The sequence below is a fragment of the Myotis myotis genome, unplaced genomic scaffold (genome assembly GCF_014108235.1).
Source record: "Myotis myotis isolate mMyoMyo1 unplaced genomic scaffold, mMyoMyo1.p scaffold_m19_p_8, whole genome shotgun sequence".
Lineage (NCBI taxonomy): Eukaryota > Metazoa > Chordata > Mammalia > Chiroptera > Vespertilionidae > Myotis > Myotis myotis.
Window position 1 is genome coordinate 46,404,263 of NW_023416390.1, and position 21,694 is coordinate 46,425,956.

Sequence of the window (21,694 nt, forward strand, 5' to 3'; positions counted from 1 at the left end):
GCATGTGCCCTTGGCCAGAACCGAACCCGGGACCCTTCAGTCCATAGGCCGATGCTCTATCCACTGAGCCAAACTGGCTAGGGCCATTTTAATCTTTTTTAAGTGTACAGTTCAGTGACATTCACATTGTTTTACAAACATCACAATCATTCATCTCCAGAACTTCATCTTCCCCAACTAAAGCCTCATACCCCTTAAACACTTAACTCCCATTCTCCTCTCCCTGCCAGCCCCTGACAACTACCGGCTACTTTCTGTCTCCATTTTTTTACTTCTCTAGGCAATTCATGCAAGAGCAATGACATAGCATTTGTGTTTCGGTGATGGACTTTTTTCACTTTGCATAGTGTCTTCAGGCTCATCCATGTTGTACCATGTCAGAATGCCTTCTTTTTAAAGACTGAATAATATCCATTTTATGTATATATCAAGTTTTGTTTATTCATCTTTCAGTGGCTATTCAGGTTGTTTTTACCTTTTGTCTATGTGAGTAATGCTGCTATAAACATAGTATGCAAACATCTTTTTGAGTCCCTACTTTCACTTCTTTTGGGTATATATCCAGAAGTAGAATTACTGGAATATATGGTAATTCCATGTTTAATATTTTGAGGAATTGCCATACTATTTTCCATAGCAGCTGAACCATTTTATATACCACTAGCAATGCACAAAGATTCTAATCTCTCCATTTCCTTGCCAACATTTATTTTCTTCCTTCCTTCCTTCCTTCCTTCCTTCCTTCCTTCCTTCCTTCCTTCCTTCCTTCCTTCCTTCCTTCCTTCCTTCCTTCCTTTCTTTCTTTCTTTTTTTTTAATAGCCATCCTGCCCTGACCAGTGTGACAGTTGGTTGAACATCATCTCGTGCACCTAGAGGTCACAGGTTCAATTCCCAGTCAGGACATGTGCCTGGTTTGTGGGCTCAATCCCTAGTAGGGGGCCTGTAGGAGGCAGCCAATCAATGTTTCTCTCTCCATCTCTCTCTAAAATCAATGAAAACATATTTTAAAAAATAATAGTTGTCGCCAAAACCGGTTTGGCTCAGTGGATAGAGCGTCGGCCTGCTGACTGAAAGGTCCCAGGTTTGATACCGGTCAAGGGTATGTACCTGGGTTGCGGGCACATCCCCAGTAGGAGATGTGCAGGAGGCGGCTGATCGATGTTTCTCTCTCATCGATGTTTCTAACTCTCTATCTCTCGCCCTTCCTCTCTGTAAAAAATCAATAAAATATATTTTTTAAAAAAATAATAGTTGTCATCCTAATGGATGTAATGTTTGTTTTTCTTTAAATTACAAATTTAATTTATTTAATAAATTTAGGGCTGTTTAGATGTTTTCTTGTGCTGTTTTGGTGTGTTGTTATTGGTAAATTTTGTTTTCAAGGCATTTGTCCCATCTAATAAATGGAATAAAATTACTCATAATAGCTCCTAATTAGCTTTTCTACATCTATAGGGTCTGTGGTGAAGTCCCTTTTCATTTCTGTTGTTAGAAATTCGTATTTTCTGAAACAAAGATATTTGAGATAATTCTTGCCAGGGGTTTATTAATCTTTTCAAAGAACCAACTTTTGACTTGGATATTCTGAGTTTTATCCATTTTTCTATTTGATTGATTTCTGCTTTTTATTATTTATGTCTTTCTACTTACTTTGCACCTAATATACTATTTTTCTGCCTTTTAAACAAATATATGGTTTTATTGATTTTAGAGAGAGGAAGGGAGAGGGAGAAAGAGATAGAAACATCAGTGATGAGAGAGAATCATCAGTTGGCTGCCTCCTACTGGGGATGGAGCCCACAACCTGGGCCTACCCTGACCCACAATCAAACCATGACCTCCTGGTTCAAGGGTTGATGCTCAACCACTGAGCAACACCAGCCGAGTTGCCTTCTTAAGATTTAAGCTGAGATCATTGATTTAAGATGTTTCTTTCTTTCTAATTTTCCTCTAAACATTGCTTTGGTAACATTACATCCTATAAGATTTCATTATTATTCAGTTAACATATTTTCTTAGTTTGCCTTAACATTTACTAACTCATGTAAATCTTTGACCCATAGGTTATTTAGAAGTTGCTTAATTTCTAAATAGGAATTTTTCTAGATATTATTACGTTTGGATAGAAAAGGAAAAATCAACAATTTGCTTCTGTAAGAGAAGCACTTTAAATGTAAACATATAAATACATTTTTTTAAAAAGATATGTCATGCCGAAACCGGTTTGGCTCAGTGGATAGAGCGTCGGCCTGCGGACTGAAGGGTCCCAGGTTCGATTCCGGTCAAGGGCACGTGCCTGGGTTGCGGGCACATCCCCAGTGGGAGATGTGAAGGAGGCAGTTGATCGATGTTTCTCTCTCATCGATGTTTCTAGCTCTCTATCTCTCTCCCTTCCTCTCTGTAAAAAATCAATAAAATATATTAAAAAAAAAAAAAAAAAAAAGCTTAACAACCACTGGCCCAAGATACACCATTAAAAAAAAAAAAAAAAAAAGATATGTCATAAACAACAATGCATAACACAGTTGGTAGGGTTATATTAGTATTAGACAAAGTACAGTTCAAGAAAATTATTATTATCAGAGATAAGGAAATATATTTATTAATAAGTCAGTTCATCAAAAATATTAACATTTAATATTATTATGGTCAGAAAGTATACTCCATATGACTTTAATACTTTGGAATTTATTGAGACTTGTTTTATAGCCTAGGATATATGGTCTTTTTTTAGGGTCTACCTTGGCGAATGTTCCATGTTCACTTGAAAAGAATGTGTATTCTGCTGTTACTAGATACATTGTTCTTTCTATAAGTGTCATTTAAAGTAAGTTGATAATCCTCAAATCTTTTCTATCTTTATTGATTTTTTGATAGTTTATTTCTTAGTGTTGTTCTATTTATTGCTGAGAGAGGGATATTAAAATCTCCACGTATTACTGTGATTTTGTTAATTTCTTCTTTTAAAAAATTGTGTTCATTTTTGCTTCATGTATTTTAAAGCTTTGTTATTATGTACATGCACATTTAGGATTGTTATCTCTTGATGAATTGGTTCGTCATTATTAAATGTCCCATTTTAGCTCTGAAATAGTCTTTTTAAAAAGCCTACTTTGTCTATTAATATAGCATTACCAGTAGTTCTCATGCAGTATTTGCATGGTAGCTCTTTTTAATATTGTAATATATTTGTATTTTTATATTTAAAGTGTTTCTCTTATAGACAGTATATAGTGGGGCCTTGCTTTTTCTTACAAATTGACAATCTATGTATTTTCATTGGAATTCATTTATATTGAATGTAAGATATGGTTGGGTTTATAATATGCCTCCTTGGTCTTTGATTACTAATTGTCCCATCTGTTTTTTATTTCCTCTGTTCTTCCTTCTTTCCAGTGAATGGAATATTTTTAGCTGTACCTCTTTGAGTTATTTCAAATAAAAATACTACTTACCCATACAGTTTCATTTTGCAAATAATACCTTAATTAATCCTGTTTCCAAATTAGGGTATGCTAAGAGTTAAAAGTGGGTACATAAAGAGAGTGCAACACTCTGGTAGCAGAAACCATCTTTCTCCACTGGAATTCTGGCTAACCCTGCTCTTCTCTTTTTTCCCCCCATCACAAAATAGAACCGTGGCCTAGTAAACATAAAGCTATCATGATAGTCATATCATGAAGCACATATTTCTCTATCACTACAGTCAGTGTAACTGGATAGCTGCCTGTGCACTGTCACACTCTTCTGTCACTTCCTTCTTCCACACCGTAAGGATCTTAGGAGCTACCCTGGAAAATATGAAGAACTTCCTTCTAATTAAATTGATATCAGACAAGTATCATTTTTGGGTAATCAGTCAAACAATTCACGAGCAGCTTGGTGCTGTCCTTTGACGCTTGCAGTTTACTGGAGAAGGCATTTGTGTATTTATGATATTTCTTATACAAATTTATATGTTTATATAATAAAAATATAAAGAGCAAAGCTATGACTGTTACAGATAGTAAAAATAAATAAAGATGCTTTTTTAGTTAATTAGAAAGACAGCTGCCTAAGCAGGACAAATTGCCACATACTTAGGTCCTGGCCACACTGTATACTCTCTACAGGCTGGCAGCCTGCAAGGCACACACATCTCTGACATTTTCCTGAATTGCCTAATATCCAATCTGCTGATGACTTTTTGTCTCCAACTGTGTATAGAGGTTCTTAGTCATTTATAGTGAGAGAAACTCATATATTATTTTTCTCTCTCTTCCGCTTCTATATGTAGACAGACATAGGTAAGTGTCACATGATTATTTGAAGGATTGAAATTTCATTTTGATTTGGGTGGAATACGTTTACATCATTTTACACTTTTGAGTATGAATTGCCTCTCTAGGTGTAATCACTTTCTACTTTTCAGCATAGAGATTTTATGAGTAGTATTCAGTGCAGAAAGAGAGCTCTAAAAATAATTGTGCAAGTAGGGTTTTGTTAGTCTTACGTGGCACATTGGCAGGAGAAAAGAACAAAGGCATATCGGAGGAAAGGTAGTGGCAGCAGAGCATTTAACTTCATTGCTTCAACCAAGGAGCTTGCATTTAGTGGAGAAGGAAAAGCAAACAAAAAACAGGAGATCGGCACTAGCTATTGAATGTTTTATTTCTCGTCACTGTTAGTCACATGTGAATAGAACCATTACAGTCTTTTTGGTGTGTATAACTAAGCTTTTTTTTTTTTTTCATATGGAAAATCTTGAATTTTATGTTCAAAAACACAATGAGATGTTTTTGACATTCTGCAGTTCATTTTGAAATTCACGGTCTTAAAAACCCATTGACTTTCAATAAGGTGGTAAAGGGTGTACAGTACATGTCATTTTTATGCCTAATAGCACCTTGGATAGTCTCTAGTGCGTATTGTGTACACACACCTTATAGAATCTGTTTCTACCTGACAGCTTACAGCATTAGGCTGAATGTCGTGGTGCACAACTGAATGGGAGTGAAATGTCGAGCTGTATTACAATGGATTCTTACTGGAAAATGTGAGATCTTTAGAGCTTCTTTTTTAGACTTTTCTATAAACATTTTAAACTGACATATTTGCCAATACGTAACTAAGATGACATACTAGTTAAATGTTTATATTATTCTTCCAGAAATGGGGATGGATTTGGCTAGACAACTGATGAACTGGAATTAAAACATGTGTTTTGTATAGGGAAACCAATTTTGCAAATGTATTATTGACTATTTTTTAAAAAATGTATTTTTATTGATTTCAGAGAGGAAGGGAGAGGGAGAGAGAGATAGAAACGTCAGTGATGAGAGAGAATCATTGACTGGCTGCCTCCTGCATGCCCCACACTAGGGATCAAGCCCGCAACCCCAGGCATGTGCCCTGAGCGGGAATCGAACCATGATCTCCTGGTTCATAGGTCGAAGCTCAACCACTGAGCCATGCCTGACTTGACTATTCTTAAAAGTATATGTATACAGGGTTGTTAGAGTTAAGAATGGCTGGGATCATATCTTAATATAATGTGTCCTTATTTATTTGACTAATTTTCATATTATTTAACTCAGCCCAGGGAATGAGACAATAGGTTTGTTTTCTTATTCTACTACTATACTTGGGGTTTTAGTCTAGTGGTCACAAAATTTCTCCTAGAAATATGTTTTCCTAGAATTCTAACACAAGAATAATAAAATCACTTAAAACCTTTTAGTACTCAAAATCCAGATTCTGGGTTTACATGCTTTGGCCACATGCTAAAAATTAAGTAAGCAAATGCCAAACAAGGCAAAGTTGGTTAAGGCTGTGACTTATAGGATTGTCAGCCAATGTCGAACACTAAATACTCTTTTTCCTTCTCTTAGCCTGAAAATACTTGAGAAAAAAAACTATCATGCCCATCTTTCATTTAAAGTTATTCAGTTTGCCCAGCCAGTGTGGCTTAGTGGTTGAGCATCAACCTATGAACCAGGAAGTCATGGTTCGATTCCCAGTCAAGGCATATACCTGGGTTGCAGGCTTGATCCCCAAGTAGGGGGCATGCAGGAGGCAGCTGACCAATGATTCTTTCTCATCATTGATGTTTCTATCTCTCCCTCTCTCTTCCTCTCTGAAATCAATAAAAATATATTAAAGTTATTTAGTTTGCATGTCCTTTCACAGGTTGTAAACCTTTTGGACCAATTTTTGGCTATTAGATAAACAGTACACTGTTTAATCCATATTGACTGATTAATTGTTTGTAATTTTTTAGGTACTAATTAGGATGAATGGGATTTGGAGAAATTCGGTTTCCTGTCTAAGGATAAGAAATGTGCCACACAGATACCAAAGTGGTTATCACCCAGCAGTCCCTCTGGGATCAAGGATTCTAACTGACCCAGCCAAAGTTTTTGAGCACAACATGTGGTGAGTTATCTGCTTACTAGGTCTGATATTATGTATGTATATTAAACATCAACAGTGATACTATTTTCATTTAGTGCCAAGAAAGGATTTTTAATGCTGATCACTTATGTGGTTGAGGCTCACTGATCTTAATTTAACACGTTAAGCGCCATGTCAGTCACCGGTGACTGACACTATACTTTCCGTCCGGACCGGTCAGTCACTGGTGCTGCCCGCATATTGGTGAAATCGGATATCCCGGGCTAAACGGAAAGGAAGACAAAACGGGCTGGGCACTTACATGTTAAGAGTTGCCAGTTCTAATTTCTTTGCAAATGGAATTAGAAAAGTGAAACTTGCCCATGCTTTCCTCGGCTTTGGGGTTCTTGCAGGCCCTCCCTGCTCACCCTGATCCTGATTTGCTGGTGTTATCACTCTAGGCCTCTTTTCTAGGTAGCATCTTCCTCCTGCCCCACAGGCCCTTCTTCTTTGCAAGTACTTGTCAGTCAACAAATGTATATTCAGTACTTGCTGCTTACTAGACACTCAGAAGAACACGCTGGTGTGACTCTACTCCATGCTCTCAGGAAATCTACCCTCTATTTGGAAAGAGATATTTATAGAAAATTTGTATAATTAGCAATACAAGGCAGCAAATTGTAAGGGGCCAGCATGTTCTTACAAGGCATATTGATATATGCCTTGTAAGAACAACTCAGCAATGCAAAATCACTTCTGTTTTAGCATAGTCTGAAGGTTTCTTTTTTTCTTTTTTAACTTCAGCTTCATTGAAGTATAATTGACATATAAGGGAAGATTTATTTAAGTGGGGAAGTGAGATTAGAAGTATTTATTCCGTCTCCAGTACCTACTATAGCAGTGGTTCTCAACCTTCTGGCCCTTTAAATACAGTTCCTCATGTTGTGACCCAACCATAAAATTATTTTCGTTGCTATTTCATAACTGTAATGTTGCTACTGTTATGAATCGTAATGTAAATATCTGATATGCAGGATGGTCTTAGGTGACCCCTGTGAAAGGGTCGTTCGACCACCAAAGGGGTCGCAACCCACAGATTGAGAACCGCTGTACTATAGTGTCTGACACATAAATATTTGTGGGCTCTAGCAGATTTGGATCAGTGGATACAGCATCAGCCCACAGATTGAGGGTCCCGGATTTGATTCCAGTCAAGGGGACGTACCTCAGTTGCAGGCTCGATCCCCAGGCTTGGTTGGGGCTCATGTGTGAGGCAACCAATTGTTGTGTCTCTCTCACATCAATGTTTCTCTCTCTGTGTCTGTCCCCCTCCCACTCTCTCTAAAAAAAAAAAAAATCAATGAAAAAATATCCTCAGGTGAGGATTAAAAATAAATAAGTATTTGTGGAATAATGACCTGAACAGGTAAAACTGAAGTACGGGCATTCTAAGTGGGTAGAAAGTCATAAAACACAGAGATAAGGAAGTATAAGGCATAATCAGGAGACAGTGAACAGGATAGTTTGCCAAAATAAAGGCTCTTCTAGGAGTTTGGTGAACGGTAAGGTGGAATCATCTAGTCCAGTTATAGGGGTGGGAGCAAGATTGTGCATGGTCCTGAATTCAAAGTTGAGGTATAAGGCATGATAGAGCCACTGAAGAGAAATTGCTTTTTACCTAGTTTAGTAAATATATGTATTTTGTAACAGCATGCTGGACAGACAGCAGGTAGAACTACAAGTAGGTAGAACTACAAGCAGGAAGGGGCCAGTGAGAGAAAGTTTTCGAAGGAAAAATAAGTAAAACTTGGTGCTTTTGTAGAATAAAGGAAAAGGAGGCATTTGACTGAAATTTTGATCCTAGCTGACTAATAGAAATAGGAAAAATCAAGAAGTAAATTGATTTTTTTTTAATTTGGAAGAAAATGGTGAATTTAGGTTTAGGTGTTTTGAATAGGCTTTGGGAGCAGAACATTCTGGGGAAAATGTCCTGAACACAGGCTCTGCCACTCGGAAGAGAGGAAGGGGCCAGGATTAAAGATGTGAAGTTGCATGATATCTACAGACAAAATTGTTTTCTGACTACCTTCGGGAACAAGGTCTCTAGGACTAGGAAAGTGATTTGTGGATTTTTTATATTGTTACTGCAACAACATAAATTTTTAAAGGAAGCAGGTTGAGGAGAAACAACAAGATGGCGGTGTAGGTAAATGCAGTACTCACATCCTCCCACAACCACATCCCAATTACAGCTAAACTACAGAAGAACCATCATTCACAACTGCCTGAAATCTGGCTGAATAGAAAACCTACAACTAGAGAATTAAAGAAGCACATTGAGATTGGTCGGAGGGGCAAAGGCATAAAACGGGCTAGTCTGACACCCATGTGTGGTGTTTTTAATTGAGAGGGATATCTTGGCTGAGGAGGCCTCCCGTGAAGAGCAAGTGAAGACCAGGCCTCCAGAGCTGGGAAGAGAAGTCCCTGTAACTTCAGGCTATAAAACCAGTGGGGATTGTGGCTGAGTGACACAGAGGCTGCTGGAGTCCCAGGCAATTCCTCTTAAAGGGCCGGCACACGGACTTATTCAGACTCACTCCCTTGGAGCTCCAGCACTGGGACAGCAGTTTGAAAGGATCTAGGGCAGCCGTGGGCAAACTATGGCCCGCGGGCCGGATCTGGCCCGTTTGAAATGAATAAAACTAAAAAAAAAAAAAAAGACCGTACCCTTTTATGTAATGATGTTTACTTTGAATTTATATTAGTTCACACAAACACTCCATCCATGCTTTTGTTCCGGCCCTCCGGTCCAGTTTAAGAACCCATTGTGGCCCTCGAGTCAAAAAGTTTGCCTACCCCTGATCTAGGGCCATACGGGAAGGAACTAAATTGTCATCAGGGCAGGAATTGCAGGGGCAGCTGTCTCCTAGACAAAAGTGCTGGCAGAAGTCATTGTTCCTCTGCTAAGATCTCCCCCCACACAGAGCTCACTGGCAGGTACCATAGCTGAGTCTTAATCAACCTGGCCCATTCTGTTTGCCCAGCCCTGAGATCTCACCCCACCCAATTTGCAGCCTCACCCTAGCTGTTTGCAGTGGCTTTTCCATATGTCCTGGCTCAGGCTTCAGACTTTCCTAAAATTTCTCAAACACGGAGCAGCTGGACTCAGGGTGCCCCATAATTCTTGATAAGTGACCCCAGGCTCGGCACTAGTAGCAGCTTGCCAAGGTTCACAGCTTGGCCTCTCCTAGGTACCTCCAAGGCCAACACAAGTAGCAGCCATCTGCAGATCGTTCTATAGCTCCTGCTGGGTGGGTGGCCCAGGCAGGGCAAAGACAGTGGCAGACTTTGCACCTTTTGAGAGGCCTCAGAGCCAGTGCACCTGGTGGACAACTTCAGATCACGCCACATTACAACTCTACCATATCCATGAGTGGCATACTCAAGGGGCGGACCCAGTGAGCACCAAAACCCCACTGAAGCAAGTCCTGTTCTGTAAGGGTGTCTCCTGCACAGCAGCTCTTCTGCTGTAGTCACAGCTGGCCCTCACAGCCAATTGCCCTGGGGGTCAATTCCTCCTAGTGATGCCAACAGCAATCAAGCCTCAACTACAACAGGTCATTGCACACAGCCCACATAGGAGCCACACCTAGAGTACCCAGTTCAGGTGACTGGCGAGGTTGAGCAACTGGGCCCTATAGGACACTTACTACACAAGGCCACTCTACCAATTCCAAGAGACATAGCAGCTCTACCTAATACATAGAAACAAACACAGGGATGCAGCCTAAACACAGAGGCAAAGAAACATATCACAAATGAAAGAACAGAAGAAATTTCCAGAAAAAAAGAACTAAATGCAATGGAAACAAGCAAGCTACTGGATATGGAGTTCAAAACAGTGGTTATAAGGAGGCTCAAGGAACTTACTGAGAACTTCAAGGAACTTAGAATGTCGACAACATAAAAAAAGGATCAGTCAGAAATGAACAGTATACTAACTGAGATGAAGAATAATTTACAGGGAATCAACAGTAGAGTAGAGGATGCTGTGACTCAAATCAGCGATTTGGAATATGAGGAAGCAAAAAACACCCACTCAAAAGAGCAAAAAGAAAAAAGAATCCAAAAATATGAAAATAGTGTAAGGAGCCTCTGGGACAACGTCAAGCGTACCAACATTCGCATCTGGGGTGCTGAAAGAAGAAATAGAGAAAGAAATTGAAAACCTACTTGAAGAAACAATGACAGAAAACTTCCCCTACCTGGTGACAGAAACAAGTCCAGGAAGTACAGAGAGTCCAAAACAGGAGGAACACAAATAGGCCCACACCAGGACACATCATAAGATGCCAAGGGTTAAAGACAAAGAGAGAATCTTAAAAGCAGCAAAAGAAAGGCAGTTAGTTGTCCCAGTGGCTCCTTATACCTTCCTCATGTTTTTTCTTTTTTTTTTCCTTTTTGCTCCCTTGTAGAAGTGAGTGCCCATACAGCTGTCAGCTGATTTCTCAACAGAAACTTTGTAGGCCAGAGGGAGTGGCAAGAAATATTCAAAGTGATAAAAAGCAAGGGCCTAAAACCAAGGTTACTCTACCCAGCAAAGCTATCATTTAGAATAGAAGGTCAGGAAAAGAACTTCACAGACAAGAAAAAGCTAAAGGAGTTCATCACTACCAAACCATGAAATATTGAAGAGTCTTCTTGAAGGAGAAGGAGAAGGAGAAGGAGAAGAATATGAACAAAAAATGGCAATAAATATATATCTATCAACAATTGAATCTAAAAAATCAAAATCCTACCTAATAAAAGGGTAATATGCAAATTGACCTTAACAGCAGAACGACTGGGAATGACTGGTCACTATGACACACACTGACCACCAGGGGGCAGACGCTCAACGCAGGAGCTGCCCACTGGTGGTCAGTGCACTCCCACACGGGGAGCTCTGCTCAGCCACAAGCCAGGCTGACAGCTGCCAGTACAGCAGTGGTGGTGGGGGCCTCTCCCACCTCCTCAGCCGCGCTAAGGATGTCCGACTGCAGCTTAGGCCTGCTCCCTGCTGGCAAGTGGACATCCCCTGAGGGCTCCCGGGCTGCCAGAGGGATGTCTGACTGGCAGCTTAGGCCCAATCCCCTGGGGAGCAGGCCTAAGCCAGCAGGTGGTCATCCCCCAAGGGGTCCCAGACTGTGAGAGGGCACAGGCCAGGCTGAGGGACCCCCCCACCCCCGACCCCGAGTGCACCAATTTTTGTGCACCGGGCCTCTACTAAATGAATAAGTAACCTAATGAACAAGATAAACTGATGAATAAAATAGAGTCAGAGATGTGGAAACATGGAACAGAATCTCAGTGGGGTGGGTGGGAAGAAATCAACCAAAGACCATATCTTCATATATGCATTACCCATGGACACAGACTATAGGGTGGAAAAGGCCTCAGGTGGGGCAGGATCCGAGTGGAGGAGAGCAATGGGGGAAGAAAGAGGGGGACATCTGTAATACGCTCAACAATAAAGATTTTAAAAAGAATTATTAACCATTTAAAAAAATAACAAAAATAAACGAAGTAGGTTGATCATTTATTAATTAGCCCTCTATTATACAAATGGTAGCCACTAGCCACATGTAGTTATTGAGCGCTTGAAACCTGGTTAGTCTGAATTGAGATTTGCTGTAACATGTTGAAGACTTAATACAAAAAAGGTAAAATATATCATTTGTTAATTTTTATATTGAATTATATGTTAAAATGATATCATTTTGGATATATTGAATTAAATATGATATATTTTTAAAATTAATTTCACTCTTGACAGTACCACCCAGGGACCGAAGAGCAAGAGTGCCATGTTGAAGCGACTGCTACCATTCAGATTACTCTTATTCCTGCAGCTGCCTCTGCTGGGGATGGGGCTGACCCCCACAGTCCTCACACCCAATGGGAATGAAGCTCATTTACTCCTGACATCTACACCCGCTGGAGCCCTCAGTGTTTCCACCCTGCCCCTCCCAGAGGTCCAGTGTTTTGTATTCAATGTTGAGTACATGAATTGCACTTGGGACAGCAGCTCTGAGCCTCGGCCCACCAACCTGACTCTGCACTATTGGTACGGGAACTCTGGTCATGACAAAGTCCAGGAGTGTGGCCACTATCTATACTCTTCAGAGATCACTTCTGGCTGCTGGTTGGGAAAAGAGGAGATCCATCTCTACCAAACATTTGTTGTCCAGCTCCAGGACCCACAGGAACTTGGGAGGAAGACCAAAAAGAGGCTAAAACTGGCGGATCTGGTGATTCCCTGGGCTCCAGAGAACCTAACACTTCACAGCCTGAGTGAATCGCAGCTAGAACTGAGGTGGAGCAGCAGATACTCTGTGGGCCACTGTTTGGAGCACCTGGTGCAGTACCGGAGTGACCAGGACCGCAGCTGGATTGAGCAGTCAGTGGGCCACAGATGTAGCTTCTCTTTGCCGAGTGTGGATGGGCAGAAACTCTACACGTTTCGTGTTCGGAGTCGCTATAACCCACTCTGTGGAAGTGCTCAGCATTGGAGTGAATGGAGCCACCCGATCCACTGGGGCAGCCATACTCCAAAGAAGCCCATTGTGCCCCCATCACTGTTTGCACTGGAAGCCGTGCTCATCCCCCTTGGCTCTATGGGATTGATTGTTAGTCTCATCTTTGTGTATTGCTGGCTAGAAAGGACCGTACCCCGAGTTCCTACCCTCAAGAGCCTGGAGGATCTGGTTATCAAATACCATGGGAACTTTTCGGCCTGGAGTGGTGTGTCTAAGGAACTGGTGGAGAGCCTGCAGCCAGACTACAGTGAAAGGCTCTGCCACATCAGTGAGATTCCCCCAAAAGGAGATGCTCTAGAGGAGAGGCCTCAGGGCTCCCCCTGCAGCCAGCATAGCTCCTCCTGGACTCCCCCATCTTACACCCTATAACCTGAAACCTGAGCCCTGATACCCTGACAGAACCCCAGGGTCCTGTAGCCCTAAATTGTACTACCCCTTCTCCAGCCAGCCTGGGCCCAATGCTCCCCTCACCCCAACCGTGGCTGATTTTGAATTGTGTGCCCCCTATTACTGCTCCCTCATTCAATATCTCCTCCTTAAGAATTGCCCCTTTGTCCTGTACATGTTTGTCATCTCCCTCAATCCAACCTTTCCTCTTCCTAGAATTCTTTCTCCCTCCCTCCCAACTTCTTTCCATCTACCCTTCCATTGTTCCCGAATCAATGAGAAATAGCTTCTGTTGATAATAAAAATAAATAAATAAATAAAATTAAATTAATTTCTTTTTAACTTTTTTAAAATGTGTCTACTAGAAAATTATAAATTACATTTGTGGCTAATGTTATACTCTTGGACAGTTGCTGAATTAAAACCATTTTGAGCACCATCACCAATATGGACAGTTGTGTCTTGTGAGATTATTGCTAGGCAATTAAACTCCTAGAAGATCTTTTGGTCCTAGGCAAGCTTCTCCTTTACCAGTTCTTTTCCTCCTTTAGACGAGTGACTTAGCTGTATATGTTCTCTTTTTCCATCTGCTGCCCCAGCTCTTTCTGCGCAAGATTCCTGCCTACTCATTTAAGCTCTATTCTTTCATAGGCTGTCCAGGAAACAAGGGTCAACTGGTCCAGTGGCTAGCTTTGGGCTGCTGCACACGAATCCCTTGGCGAGTTATTATTTTGCTAGGTCTAGCAATATGGCCCAGAACATTTTAATTTGAAATAGCTCTTTTAGTAATTCCGTTGAGCAGCGAGGTTTAAGAATCCATGGTTCAGCCTAATGGCTTTCAAACTTTTCTTTAGCAGGAGAATTTCTTTTCCAAGTGAAGTCTTAACATGGAATCCCAATATTTCTTTAAAATGTGTTTTTTATTGATTTTAGAGAGGAAGGGAGATTGGGAGAGAGAAACATTGACTGGTTGCCTCCTGTATGCACCCAGACCAGGTTTTGAATCCACAACCTGGACTTGTGCCCTGACCAGAAATCAAACCAGTGAAACTCTCAGTGCACAGGCTGACGCTCAACTGACTGAGCCACACTGGCCAAGGCTAGGATCCTAATATTTAAAAGGTAAAAACAAACCTTCTCTGAATGAAGTGGACCTGGAGACCTAGGGCATCAACAGCTCCACCTCCCTTTTCCTCTTCCACATCTCATCCCTCACTGGCAGCCAGGCGGACCTTCAGGGTTCTGTCGATCAAAGTTTGGGAAACCTTGATTGAATCTTGTCAGGCATTCTTATCCATAGCCTACCCCACAAGGGGTTCCCCAGCCTGTGCCAGAATGCCTCCAGTGACCTCTCCAAAGGCAGAGATGCTGTGACAGTGACTTAACAGGAAAGGAGTTGCTTCACACAGACTGAAAACCAGAAGACTGGTTTACTTTTCCTTCCTTCAAGCCTAAAATTCTATCCAAAAGTTCTCCCTTCTTCATCTTCTTTATATGTTAAGAGTAATGTTTCCTTTCTTGGTGAATTTTGATTTTTTAAAGTTGTTTCTGGAAAAGCATATGTCATTTTTCTCTCAGAGATGTTAGAATTGTCTACAGTTTGTTTCTCTTTAGCCTCGTGGTAAGGAATATTTATTCTGTACTGGAGGCCTGGTGCACGGATTCATGCACTGGTGGGGTCCCTCAGCCTGACGTGCAGGGATCGGCCGAAACCAGCAGTCCTACATCCCCTGAGGGATGTATTAGTGTGTGAAGGGCAGGCAGCTGGGGAGGAGCCCGAGCCCGGGCCACGTGCCACACTGCTCCCGCTCATCCTGGCCCCGCTGTGCCTGCTGCAGCCACCATTCAGTAGGCATGCTGCCGCTCCACTGTGGTCTCCACGCACCGTCCTAGGGCGATACTGGTGTGCCCATGACTGAGAAGCAGCCGTGGGCTCACGCCCAGTCCTGATGCTGGTCCTGGTCCGGATTGGGGAGGGGTGTGCAGGGGGAGTGTCCATAGCTGTTCTTGCCAGCCATCAGCCTGGCACCTGGTGCCCATTGGTAAGCTGAGCAGCGCTCCCGCTGTGGGAGCACACTGACCACCGGGGCATAGCTCCTGCATTGAGTGTCTGCCCCCTGGTGGTCAGTGCACATCAAAGCTACTGGTTGAGTGGTCAAACGGTCACTAGGCTTTTATATATATAGGTATGATCCTCTTTTTAATATCTTCTTGAGAAAAAATAGTCCCCTTTTTAGTCAGTTTCTAATATCTGAGAAAGGTTTGCCCTTCCGATTCTGGATATTTGTATTATTAGTATCTACATCTGCCTATAGTTTTTTAAATAATTTGGTGAAGTGAATTTCACAAAACATAAAATTAATCATTTTAAAGTGAACAATTCAGTGGCATTAATTACATTCACAGTTTTGTGCAACCAGCACCTCTGTCCATTTCCAAAACATTTCCATCACTCCAAAGTAAAATCCCTCACTCATTAAGCAGTTATCCTCACCCTGAAGTCCCCGAGCCCCTGACAATCAACAATCTGTGTTCTGTCTCTACAGATTTGCCTCTTCCAGATATTTCATATAGATGGAATCACATGATAGGTGACCTTTTGCGGAAGGCTTCTTAACGTAATGTCTTGGAGGTCATCCATATTGTAGCAGTATCAGTACTTCATTTTCATGGCTAAATAATGTTCTGTTGTATGCATATACCACAGTTGGTTTATCCATTCACCCACTGATGGAAATTTTGACTATTCCCACCCTTTGACGCTTGTGAATAGAGATGCTTTGAACATGTGTATATATGTACTTGTTTTAGTTCTTGTTTTCAATTCTTTGAGGTATTTGAGTTGGAATGGAGTTGCGGGGTCACATAGTAATTCTATTTTTAACTTTTTGAGAACCTACCAAACTATTTTCCATAGTAACTGAACCATTTTATATTCTTCTGATAGTCTTTTAATTATATTTAGTACATTTATTAATTTGGGGGGTGGGCATTGACATAAAACTGTATTCAGAATGCTTTTGAGAAATGGCCCAGAGATCTGTCTGCATTGAGCAAGTTAAACAATTACTTGGAAAAATCACTCTTCATTCCATGCTGTTCCAAGTGTAAGTAGGTAGCAACTTTTCAGGGGAACCCTGACATTTATAAGAAAGCAGAAAGCAATTATATTATCAGCTAGGCCAGTGGCTTTCAAGCTTTTTGGCATAATCCACAGTAAAAAGTACAGCTTCCATCATGAACCAGTATACATAAAATATGCTTATGAAATAGGAACAAAAGTTTTGTCCATTTTTACCATGTGACACATGCCCAGATAGTTTCCATTTATTTTTTTCTACTCTGTTTCTTTCTCTTTTTAATTGTCAGACTAAATTGATTTCTTGACTCACTAAGAGCTGTGACCTTTAGTTTAAAAAATACTGGTCTAAGCCATTCTCTGTAGATCCAAGGCAGGACCTGTATGTTGTGAAATGTCTTTCAATTATATAACCCATTTAAATAATAGTTTTCAGAATCCCAATTGAGTTCAGATATCAAGAATTTTTTCTTATTATATAGTATGAATTTTCTTTAATCATTGTATTTATTCTGATTCCTCTCGCCCTGTTACATACACAGTTCTTTAATATAGATAAATATTTTATCTGTCTACCTTCATTATGACATTTGTCATTAGAGACTAGTTTAGATGTTGAGAGCACAGTCTGGCTGCCTGTCTAAACTTGGGAAGTTACTTTATCTATGCCTCAGTTTCTTCATCTTTAAAATGGAATAATATCTATTCTCATAAGAGTGCTGTGAGGATTAAATTAGTATCCTATCTAATAATAGACAAACATGGTAATTAACCGTACTTCTGACACGCTTCCCATTGGCTAATCAGGGAGATATGCAAATTAACTGCCAACCAAGATGGCAGCCGGCAGCCAGGCAGCTGAAGCGAACAGGAGGCTTGCTTGCTCCAGTGATGGAGGAAGCCAAGGTTCCCTGCCTGCCGCCGCCCAGCTCTGAGCTGCACTCTAAGCAACTATGTTGCAATTATAGAAGCTAAACAATCCCCAGAAACCTGCTTTCAGCCAGCCGGGCCTCAGAGCTGGAGTTGCAACAGTGTTTCAATTATAGAAGCTAAACAAAGCCCAGATACCTGCTTTCAGCAGCCGAGGTCTCAGAGCTAGAGCCGAGCCTCAGAGCTAAAGCCGGCTCTCAGCTCCAGTGACAGCCATAGAAGGTAAATAAATCCCAGAATAAAAAAGAAAAAAGAAATAAAGGAGAGGTTGGGAGCTTCAGTTACCCAGGGAGCTTCAGCCTGAAAACAGCCCTCAGCCCCTCACCCAGACTGGCCAGGCACCCCAGTGGGGACCCCCACCCTGAAGGGTGTGTGACCAGCTGAAAACAGCCATCATCCCCTCATCCAGGCTGGCCAGGCACCCAAGCGGGACCCCCACCCTGATCCGGGACACCCTTCAGGGCAAACCATTGGCCCCTAACTGTGCACCAGGCCTCTATCCTATATAGTAAAAGGATAATATGAAAACTGACCCTAACAGCAGAAAGACTGGGAATGACTGGTCACTATGACACACACTGACCACCAGGGGCAGACGCTTAATGCAGGAGCTGCCCTCTGGTGATCAGGGCGCTCTCACATGGGAGGAGCTCTGCTCAGTCAGAAGCCAGGCTGATGGCTGCCAGTACAGCGGTGGTGGTGGGACCCTCTCCTGCCTCCTCAGCAGCACTAAGGATGTCCGACTGCAGTTTAGGCCTGCTCCCCACTGGCAAGTGGACATCCCCCGAGGGCTGCCGGGCTGCCAGAGGGATGTCTGATTGCCATCTTAGGCTCAATCCCCTGTGGAGCGGGCCTAAGCCAGCAGGTGGTCATCCCCCGAGGGGTCCCACACTGCGAGAGGGCACAGGCCAGGCTAAGGGGCCCCCTCCCCCCCGAGTGCACAAGTTTTTGTGCACCGGGCCTCTAGTATATCCTATATAATAAAAGCCTAATATGCTAATCGACTGAATGGCGGAACGACTGGTTGCTATGATGTATACCTACCACCAGGGGGCAGATGCTCAATGCAGGAGCTGCCCCCTGGTGGTCAGTGTGCTCCCACAGGGGGAGCACCGCTCAGTCAGAAGCCGGGCTGACAGCTGGAGCACAGCAGTGGTGGCGGGAGCCTCTCCCTCCTCCATGGCAGCGCTAAGGATGTCCAACTAATGGCTTAGGCCCACGAAAATCCCCCAAAAGCTCCCTGCAGGTTGGGCTGAGGGACCCAACCCCCAAATGCATGAATTTTGTGCACCAGGCCTCTAGTATAATGTAAAGTGTATACACATAGTAAATAAGCAACACATAAGAATCAGCTATCTTATTGTAACCATTTTCTAACATGTACTTTACTTATGTATCTATTTTACCTTCATTATTAGATTGATATGTTTCTTCAGAGAAGAGTTTAGCTATGTCTGTATCATAGCTATATTCCCCATATAATAAGCACCTAATAAATATGTTTGAATAAGTGAATCAATATAGAGAAATATGAGATCCAGTTAATACCTATTAGAAGTTTATAACTAGACTGAGAGTTAATATAGTGGCTAAATATGGGCTTCAGAATAAAAAAAAATAAATCTGAATTTAAATCTTGACTCTGTCCCTTTCAAGGTATGTGAACTTGAGCAAGTTCCTTCAGGGGATGTTGTGAGTATTAAAGAACATAAATATATAAAACTCTTAGTAGTAAGTTATCACTAAAAGGCATCATTCTTATTATTTTTAGGTGGAGAATTGACATATATACCAATGAATAAAGAAACAATAAAGAGGAGTGTATGCAAGGTCATACAATGAAAACAGTGAAGAACACACTAATGGTCTGCAGAATAAAAAAGATTCCTTCTCTCTAAAGACACTTCTCTCTAAGAACCTCTCTGTTATTTTCAATTACTTTGTTACAATAAATTCCCAGAAGTAGAATTCATAGATCAAACAGTATAAGGTGTTTTTCCTCTTGGGTAGTGGTGGTGGTGGTGTTGGTTGTTAAATACTTGATTATTTTTAGTTTGTTTATTATTTGTTTCTATGCTTAAATTCTATTGCAATTGTATTTATTGCTTAAAAACTTGAATGATTCTTATTGCTGTCTGTTGGGTTTGGGTATACATGAATCAGACTTTTCTAATATAAAGAACTACCATAAAGCTGCAGTTCTTGAGGAAGTCCCATAAATACAGTAGGAACATTTTAGGTTTCAGTGGGGATTCTGTAACTGTACAGTGGAAAATCTGTTCTGCAGTGGCTTAGGGTATAATATTACCCTCACTTAGCAGTCAAGAAAATGAAGCAACATAAAGAACAGTGTAAGGAAGTTAGAGCAATTTAAAAAATAACTAAACCTATTAAATGCTCAGGAAGACGCAAGTTAAACAGTTTAAAACATGCTTAAAGCTAAAGACCACATATATCCCATTGTCTCAGAGCTTGGTTCTTTATAGGGAAATGAATTGTTCTATTTTCTTTCTTATATGTTGTAGAAATTTACAGATGACTTGTCCCAGGCTTTATAATACTTTCTTTTTTTAATTCCTCACTAGAGGATATGTTTTTTATTTGTTTGTTTGTTTCTTAAAGGATCTTTATTGAGGTAAAATTAATTACAATGTAATTTATTCCTTCTAAGTATACAGTTCAATGATTTTTAGTAAATTTATAGTTATAACCATTACCTCAGTCCAATTTTAGAGCATTTACGTTACCCTAAGAGGATTTTTTATGCCAATTTTCAGGCATTGCCCTTTACAATTCCCAGTTACAGGCAATTACTAATCTACTTTTGGTTTTTATATTTTAGCATTTTCTGGACATTTCATAGTAATGGAATCATACAATGTGTGGCCTTTTGCATGTGGATTCTTAGCATAATGTTTTTGAGGTTCATTCAAGTTATGTATATCAGTAGTTTGGTGGGTTTTGGTGCAGAAATACTGCTATCCCATTGTGTGGATATTACACATTTATTTATCCTTTTATCATTTGATGGGTATTTAAGTTGTTTCCACTTTGGGGGTATTATAAAAATGCTGCTACGTGAATATTCGTGTTTATGAATATTTTTTGTGAGAACATATGTTTTTAGTTCTCTCGGATGTAAACCTAAGAATAGAATTTCTGGGCCAGAGGATATGTTTTTATTGATTTTAGAGAGAGTTCAGTGTGACAGAGAAACACCAATTGGTTGCCTCCCATCGAACCCACAACCTAGGCATGGGCCCTGACCAGGAATCGGAACTGCCACCTTTTGGTGTACAGGATGATGCTCCAGCCAACTGAGTCACCCAGCCAGGGCAATAATACTATTTTATAAATAAATGATTTGTTGCTTTTAATAATATTCTGTATATGGGGTGGGGGCAAAAGTAGGTTTATATTTATGAATATGCAAAACAGTTTATTCTTGTATTAGTATTTGCTAGAGGCCCGGTGCACAAATTTGTGCACCAGTGGGGTCCCTTGGCCTGGCCTATAGGATTGGGCCAAAATCGGCTCTCCGACATCCCCCGAGGGGTCCCAGATTACAAGAGAATGCAAGCCAGGTCGAGGGACCCCACCAGTGCAAAATTGGGGCCAGGGAAGGACGCAGGAGGCTGGCCAGCCCAGGAGGGACCACAGGAGGGCTCCAGGGCATGGCCAGTTTTGCTCAGTCCCAATCGGCCAGACCCCAGCAGCAAGCTAACCTACCAGTTGGAGCGTCTGCCTCCTGGTGGTCAGTGCATGTCATAGCGAGTGGTTGAGTGGCCTTAGCATATCATTAGCATATTACACTTTGCTTGGTTGAACGGCCAATGGGACAACCAGACACTTAGCATATTCGGCTTTTATTATATAGGATTGTATTATTTTCATATGTACAACTGTAAGCCTATTTTTGCCCCACCCAGTATATTTATATGTGCAAAATACAAAGTATAGTTGTCAGTTCAAAGTGATTCCTCACATATATTAAAATAAGACAAAATAAAAATCTATTCTAATCTGACTCATTAGAGCAGCGGTTCTCAACCTGTGGGTCCTGACCTCTTTAGGGGTCAAACGACCCTTTCACAGGGGTCACCTAAGACCATCGGAAAACACATATATAATTACATATTGTGCCAAACCGGTTTGGCTCAGTGGATAGAGCGTCAGCCTACGGACTCAAGGGTCCTGGGTTCGATTCCGGTCAAGGGCATCTACCTTGGTTGCGGGCACATCCCCAGTGGGAGGTGTGCAGGAGGCAGTTGGTCGGTGTTTCTCTCTCATGGATGTTTCTAACTCTCTATCCCTCTCCCTTCCTCTCTGTAAAAAATCAATAAAATA

At 41.3% G+C, this 21,694-nt stretch overlaps 1 protein-coding gene across 3 annotated transcripts in view; it reads left to right on the plus strand.

Moving 5' to 3' along the window:
* The window catches only part of METTL8 (methyltransferase like 8), a 78,465-nt gene that overhangs the window by 21,178 nt on the left and 35,593 nt on the right, over positions 1–21,694 (plus strand). The window contains exons 1-4 of one of the 3 annotated variants that reach the window (XM_036320002.1): positions 2,812–2,828; positions 4,950–5,036; positions 6,261–6,415; positions 12,189–13,780. In XM_036320002.1, coding sequence (XP_036175895.1) covers positions 6,273–6,415; positions 12,189–13,320 — 1,275 coding nt within the window. In that variant the 5' untranslated portion in view covers positions 2,812–2,828; positions 4,950–5,036; positions 6,261–6,272 and the 3' untranslated portion in view covers positions 13,321–13,780. Of the gene's footprint in view, positions 1–2,811; positions 2,829–4,949; positions 5,037–6,260; positions 6,416–11,750; positions 12,076–12,188; positions 13,781–21,694 lie in introns of those variants that run through there. The other 2 variants (XM_036320003.1, XM_036320004.1) reach the window with 2 other exon arrangements.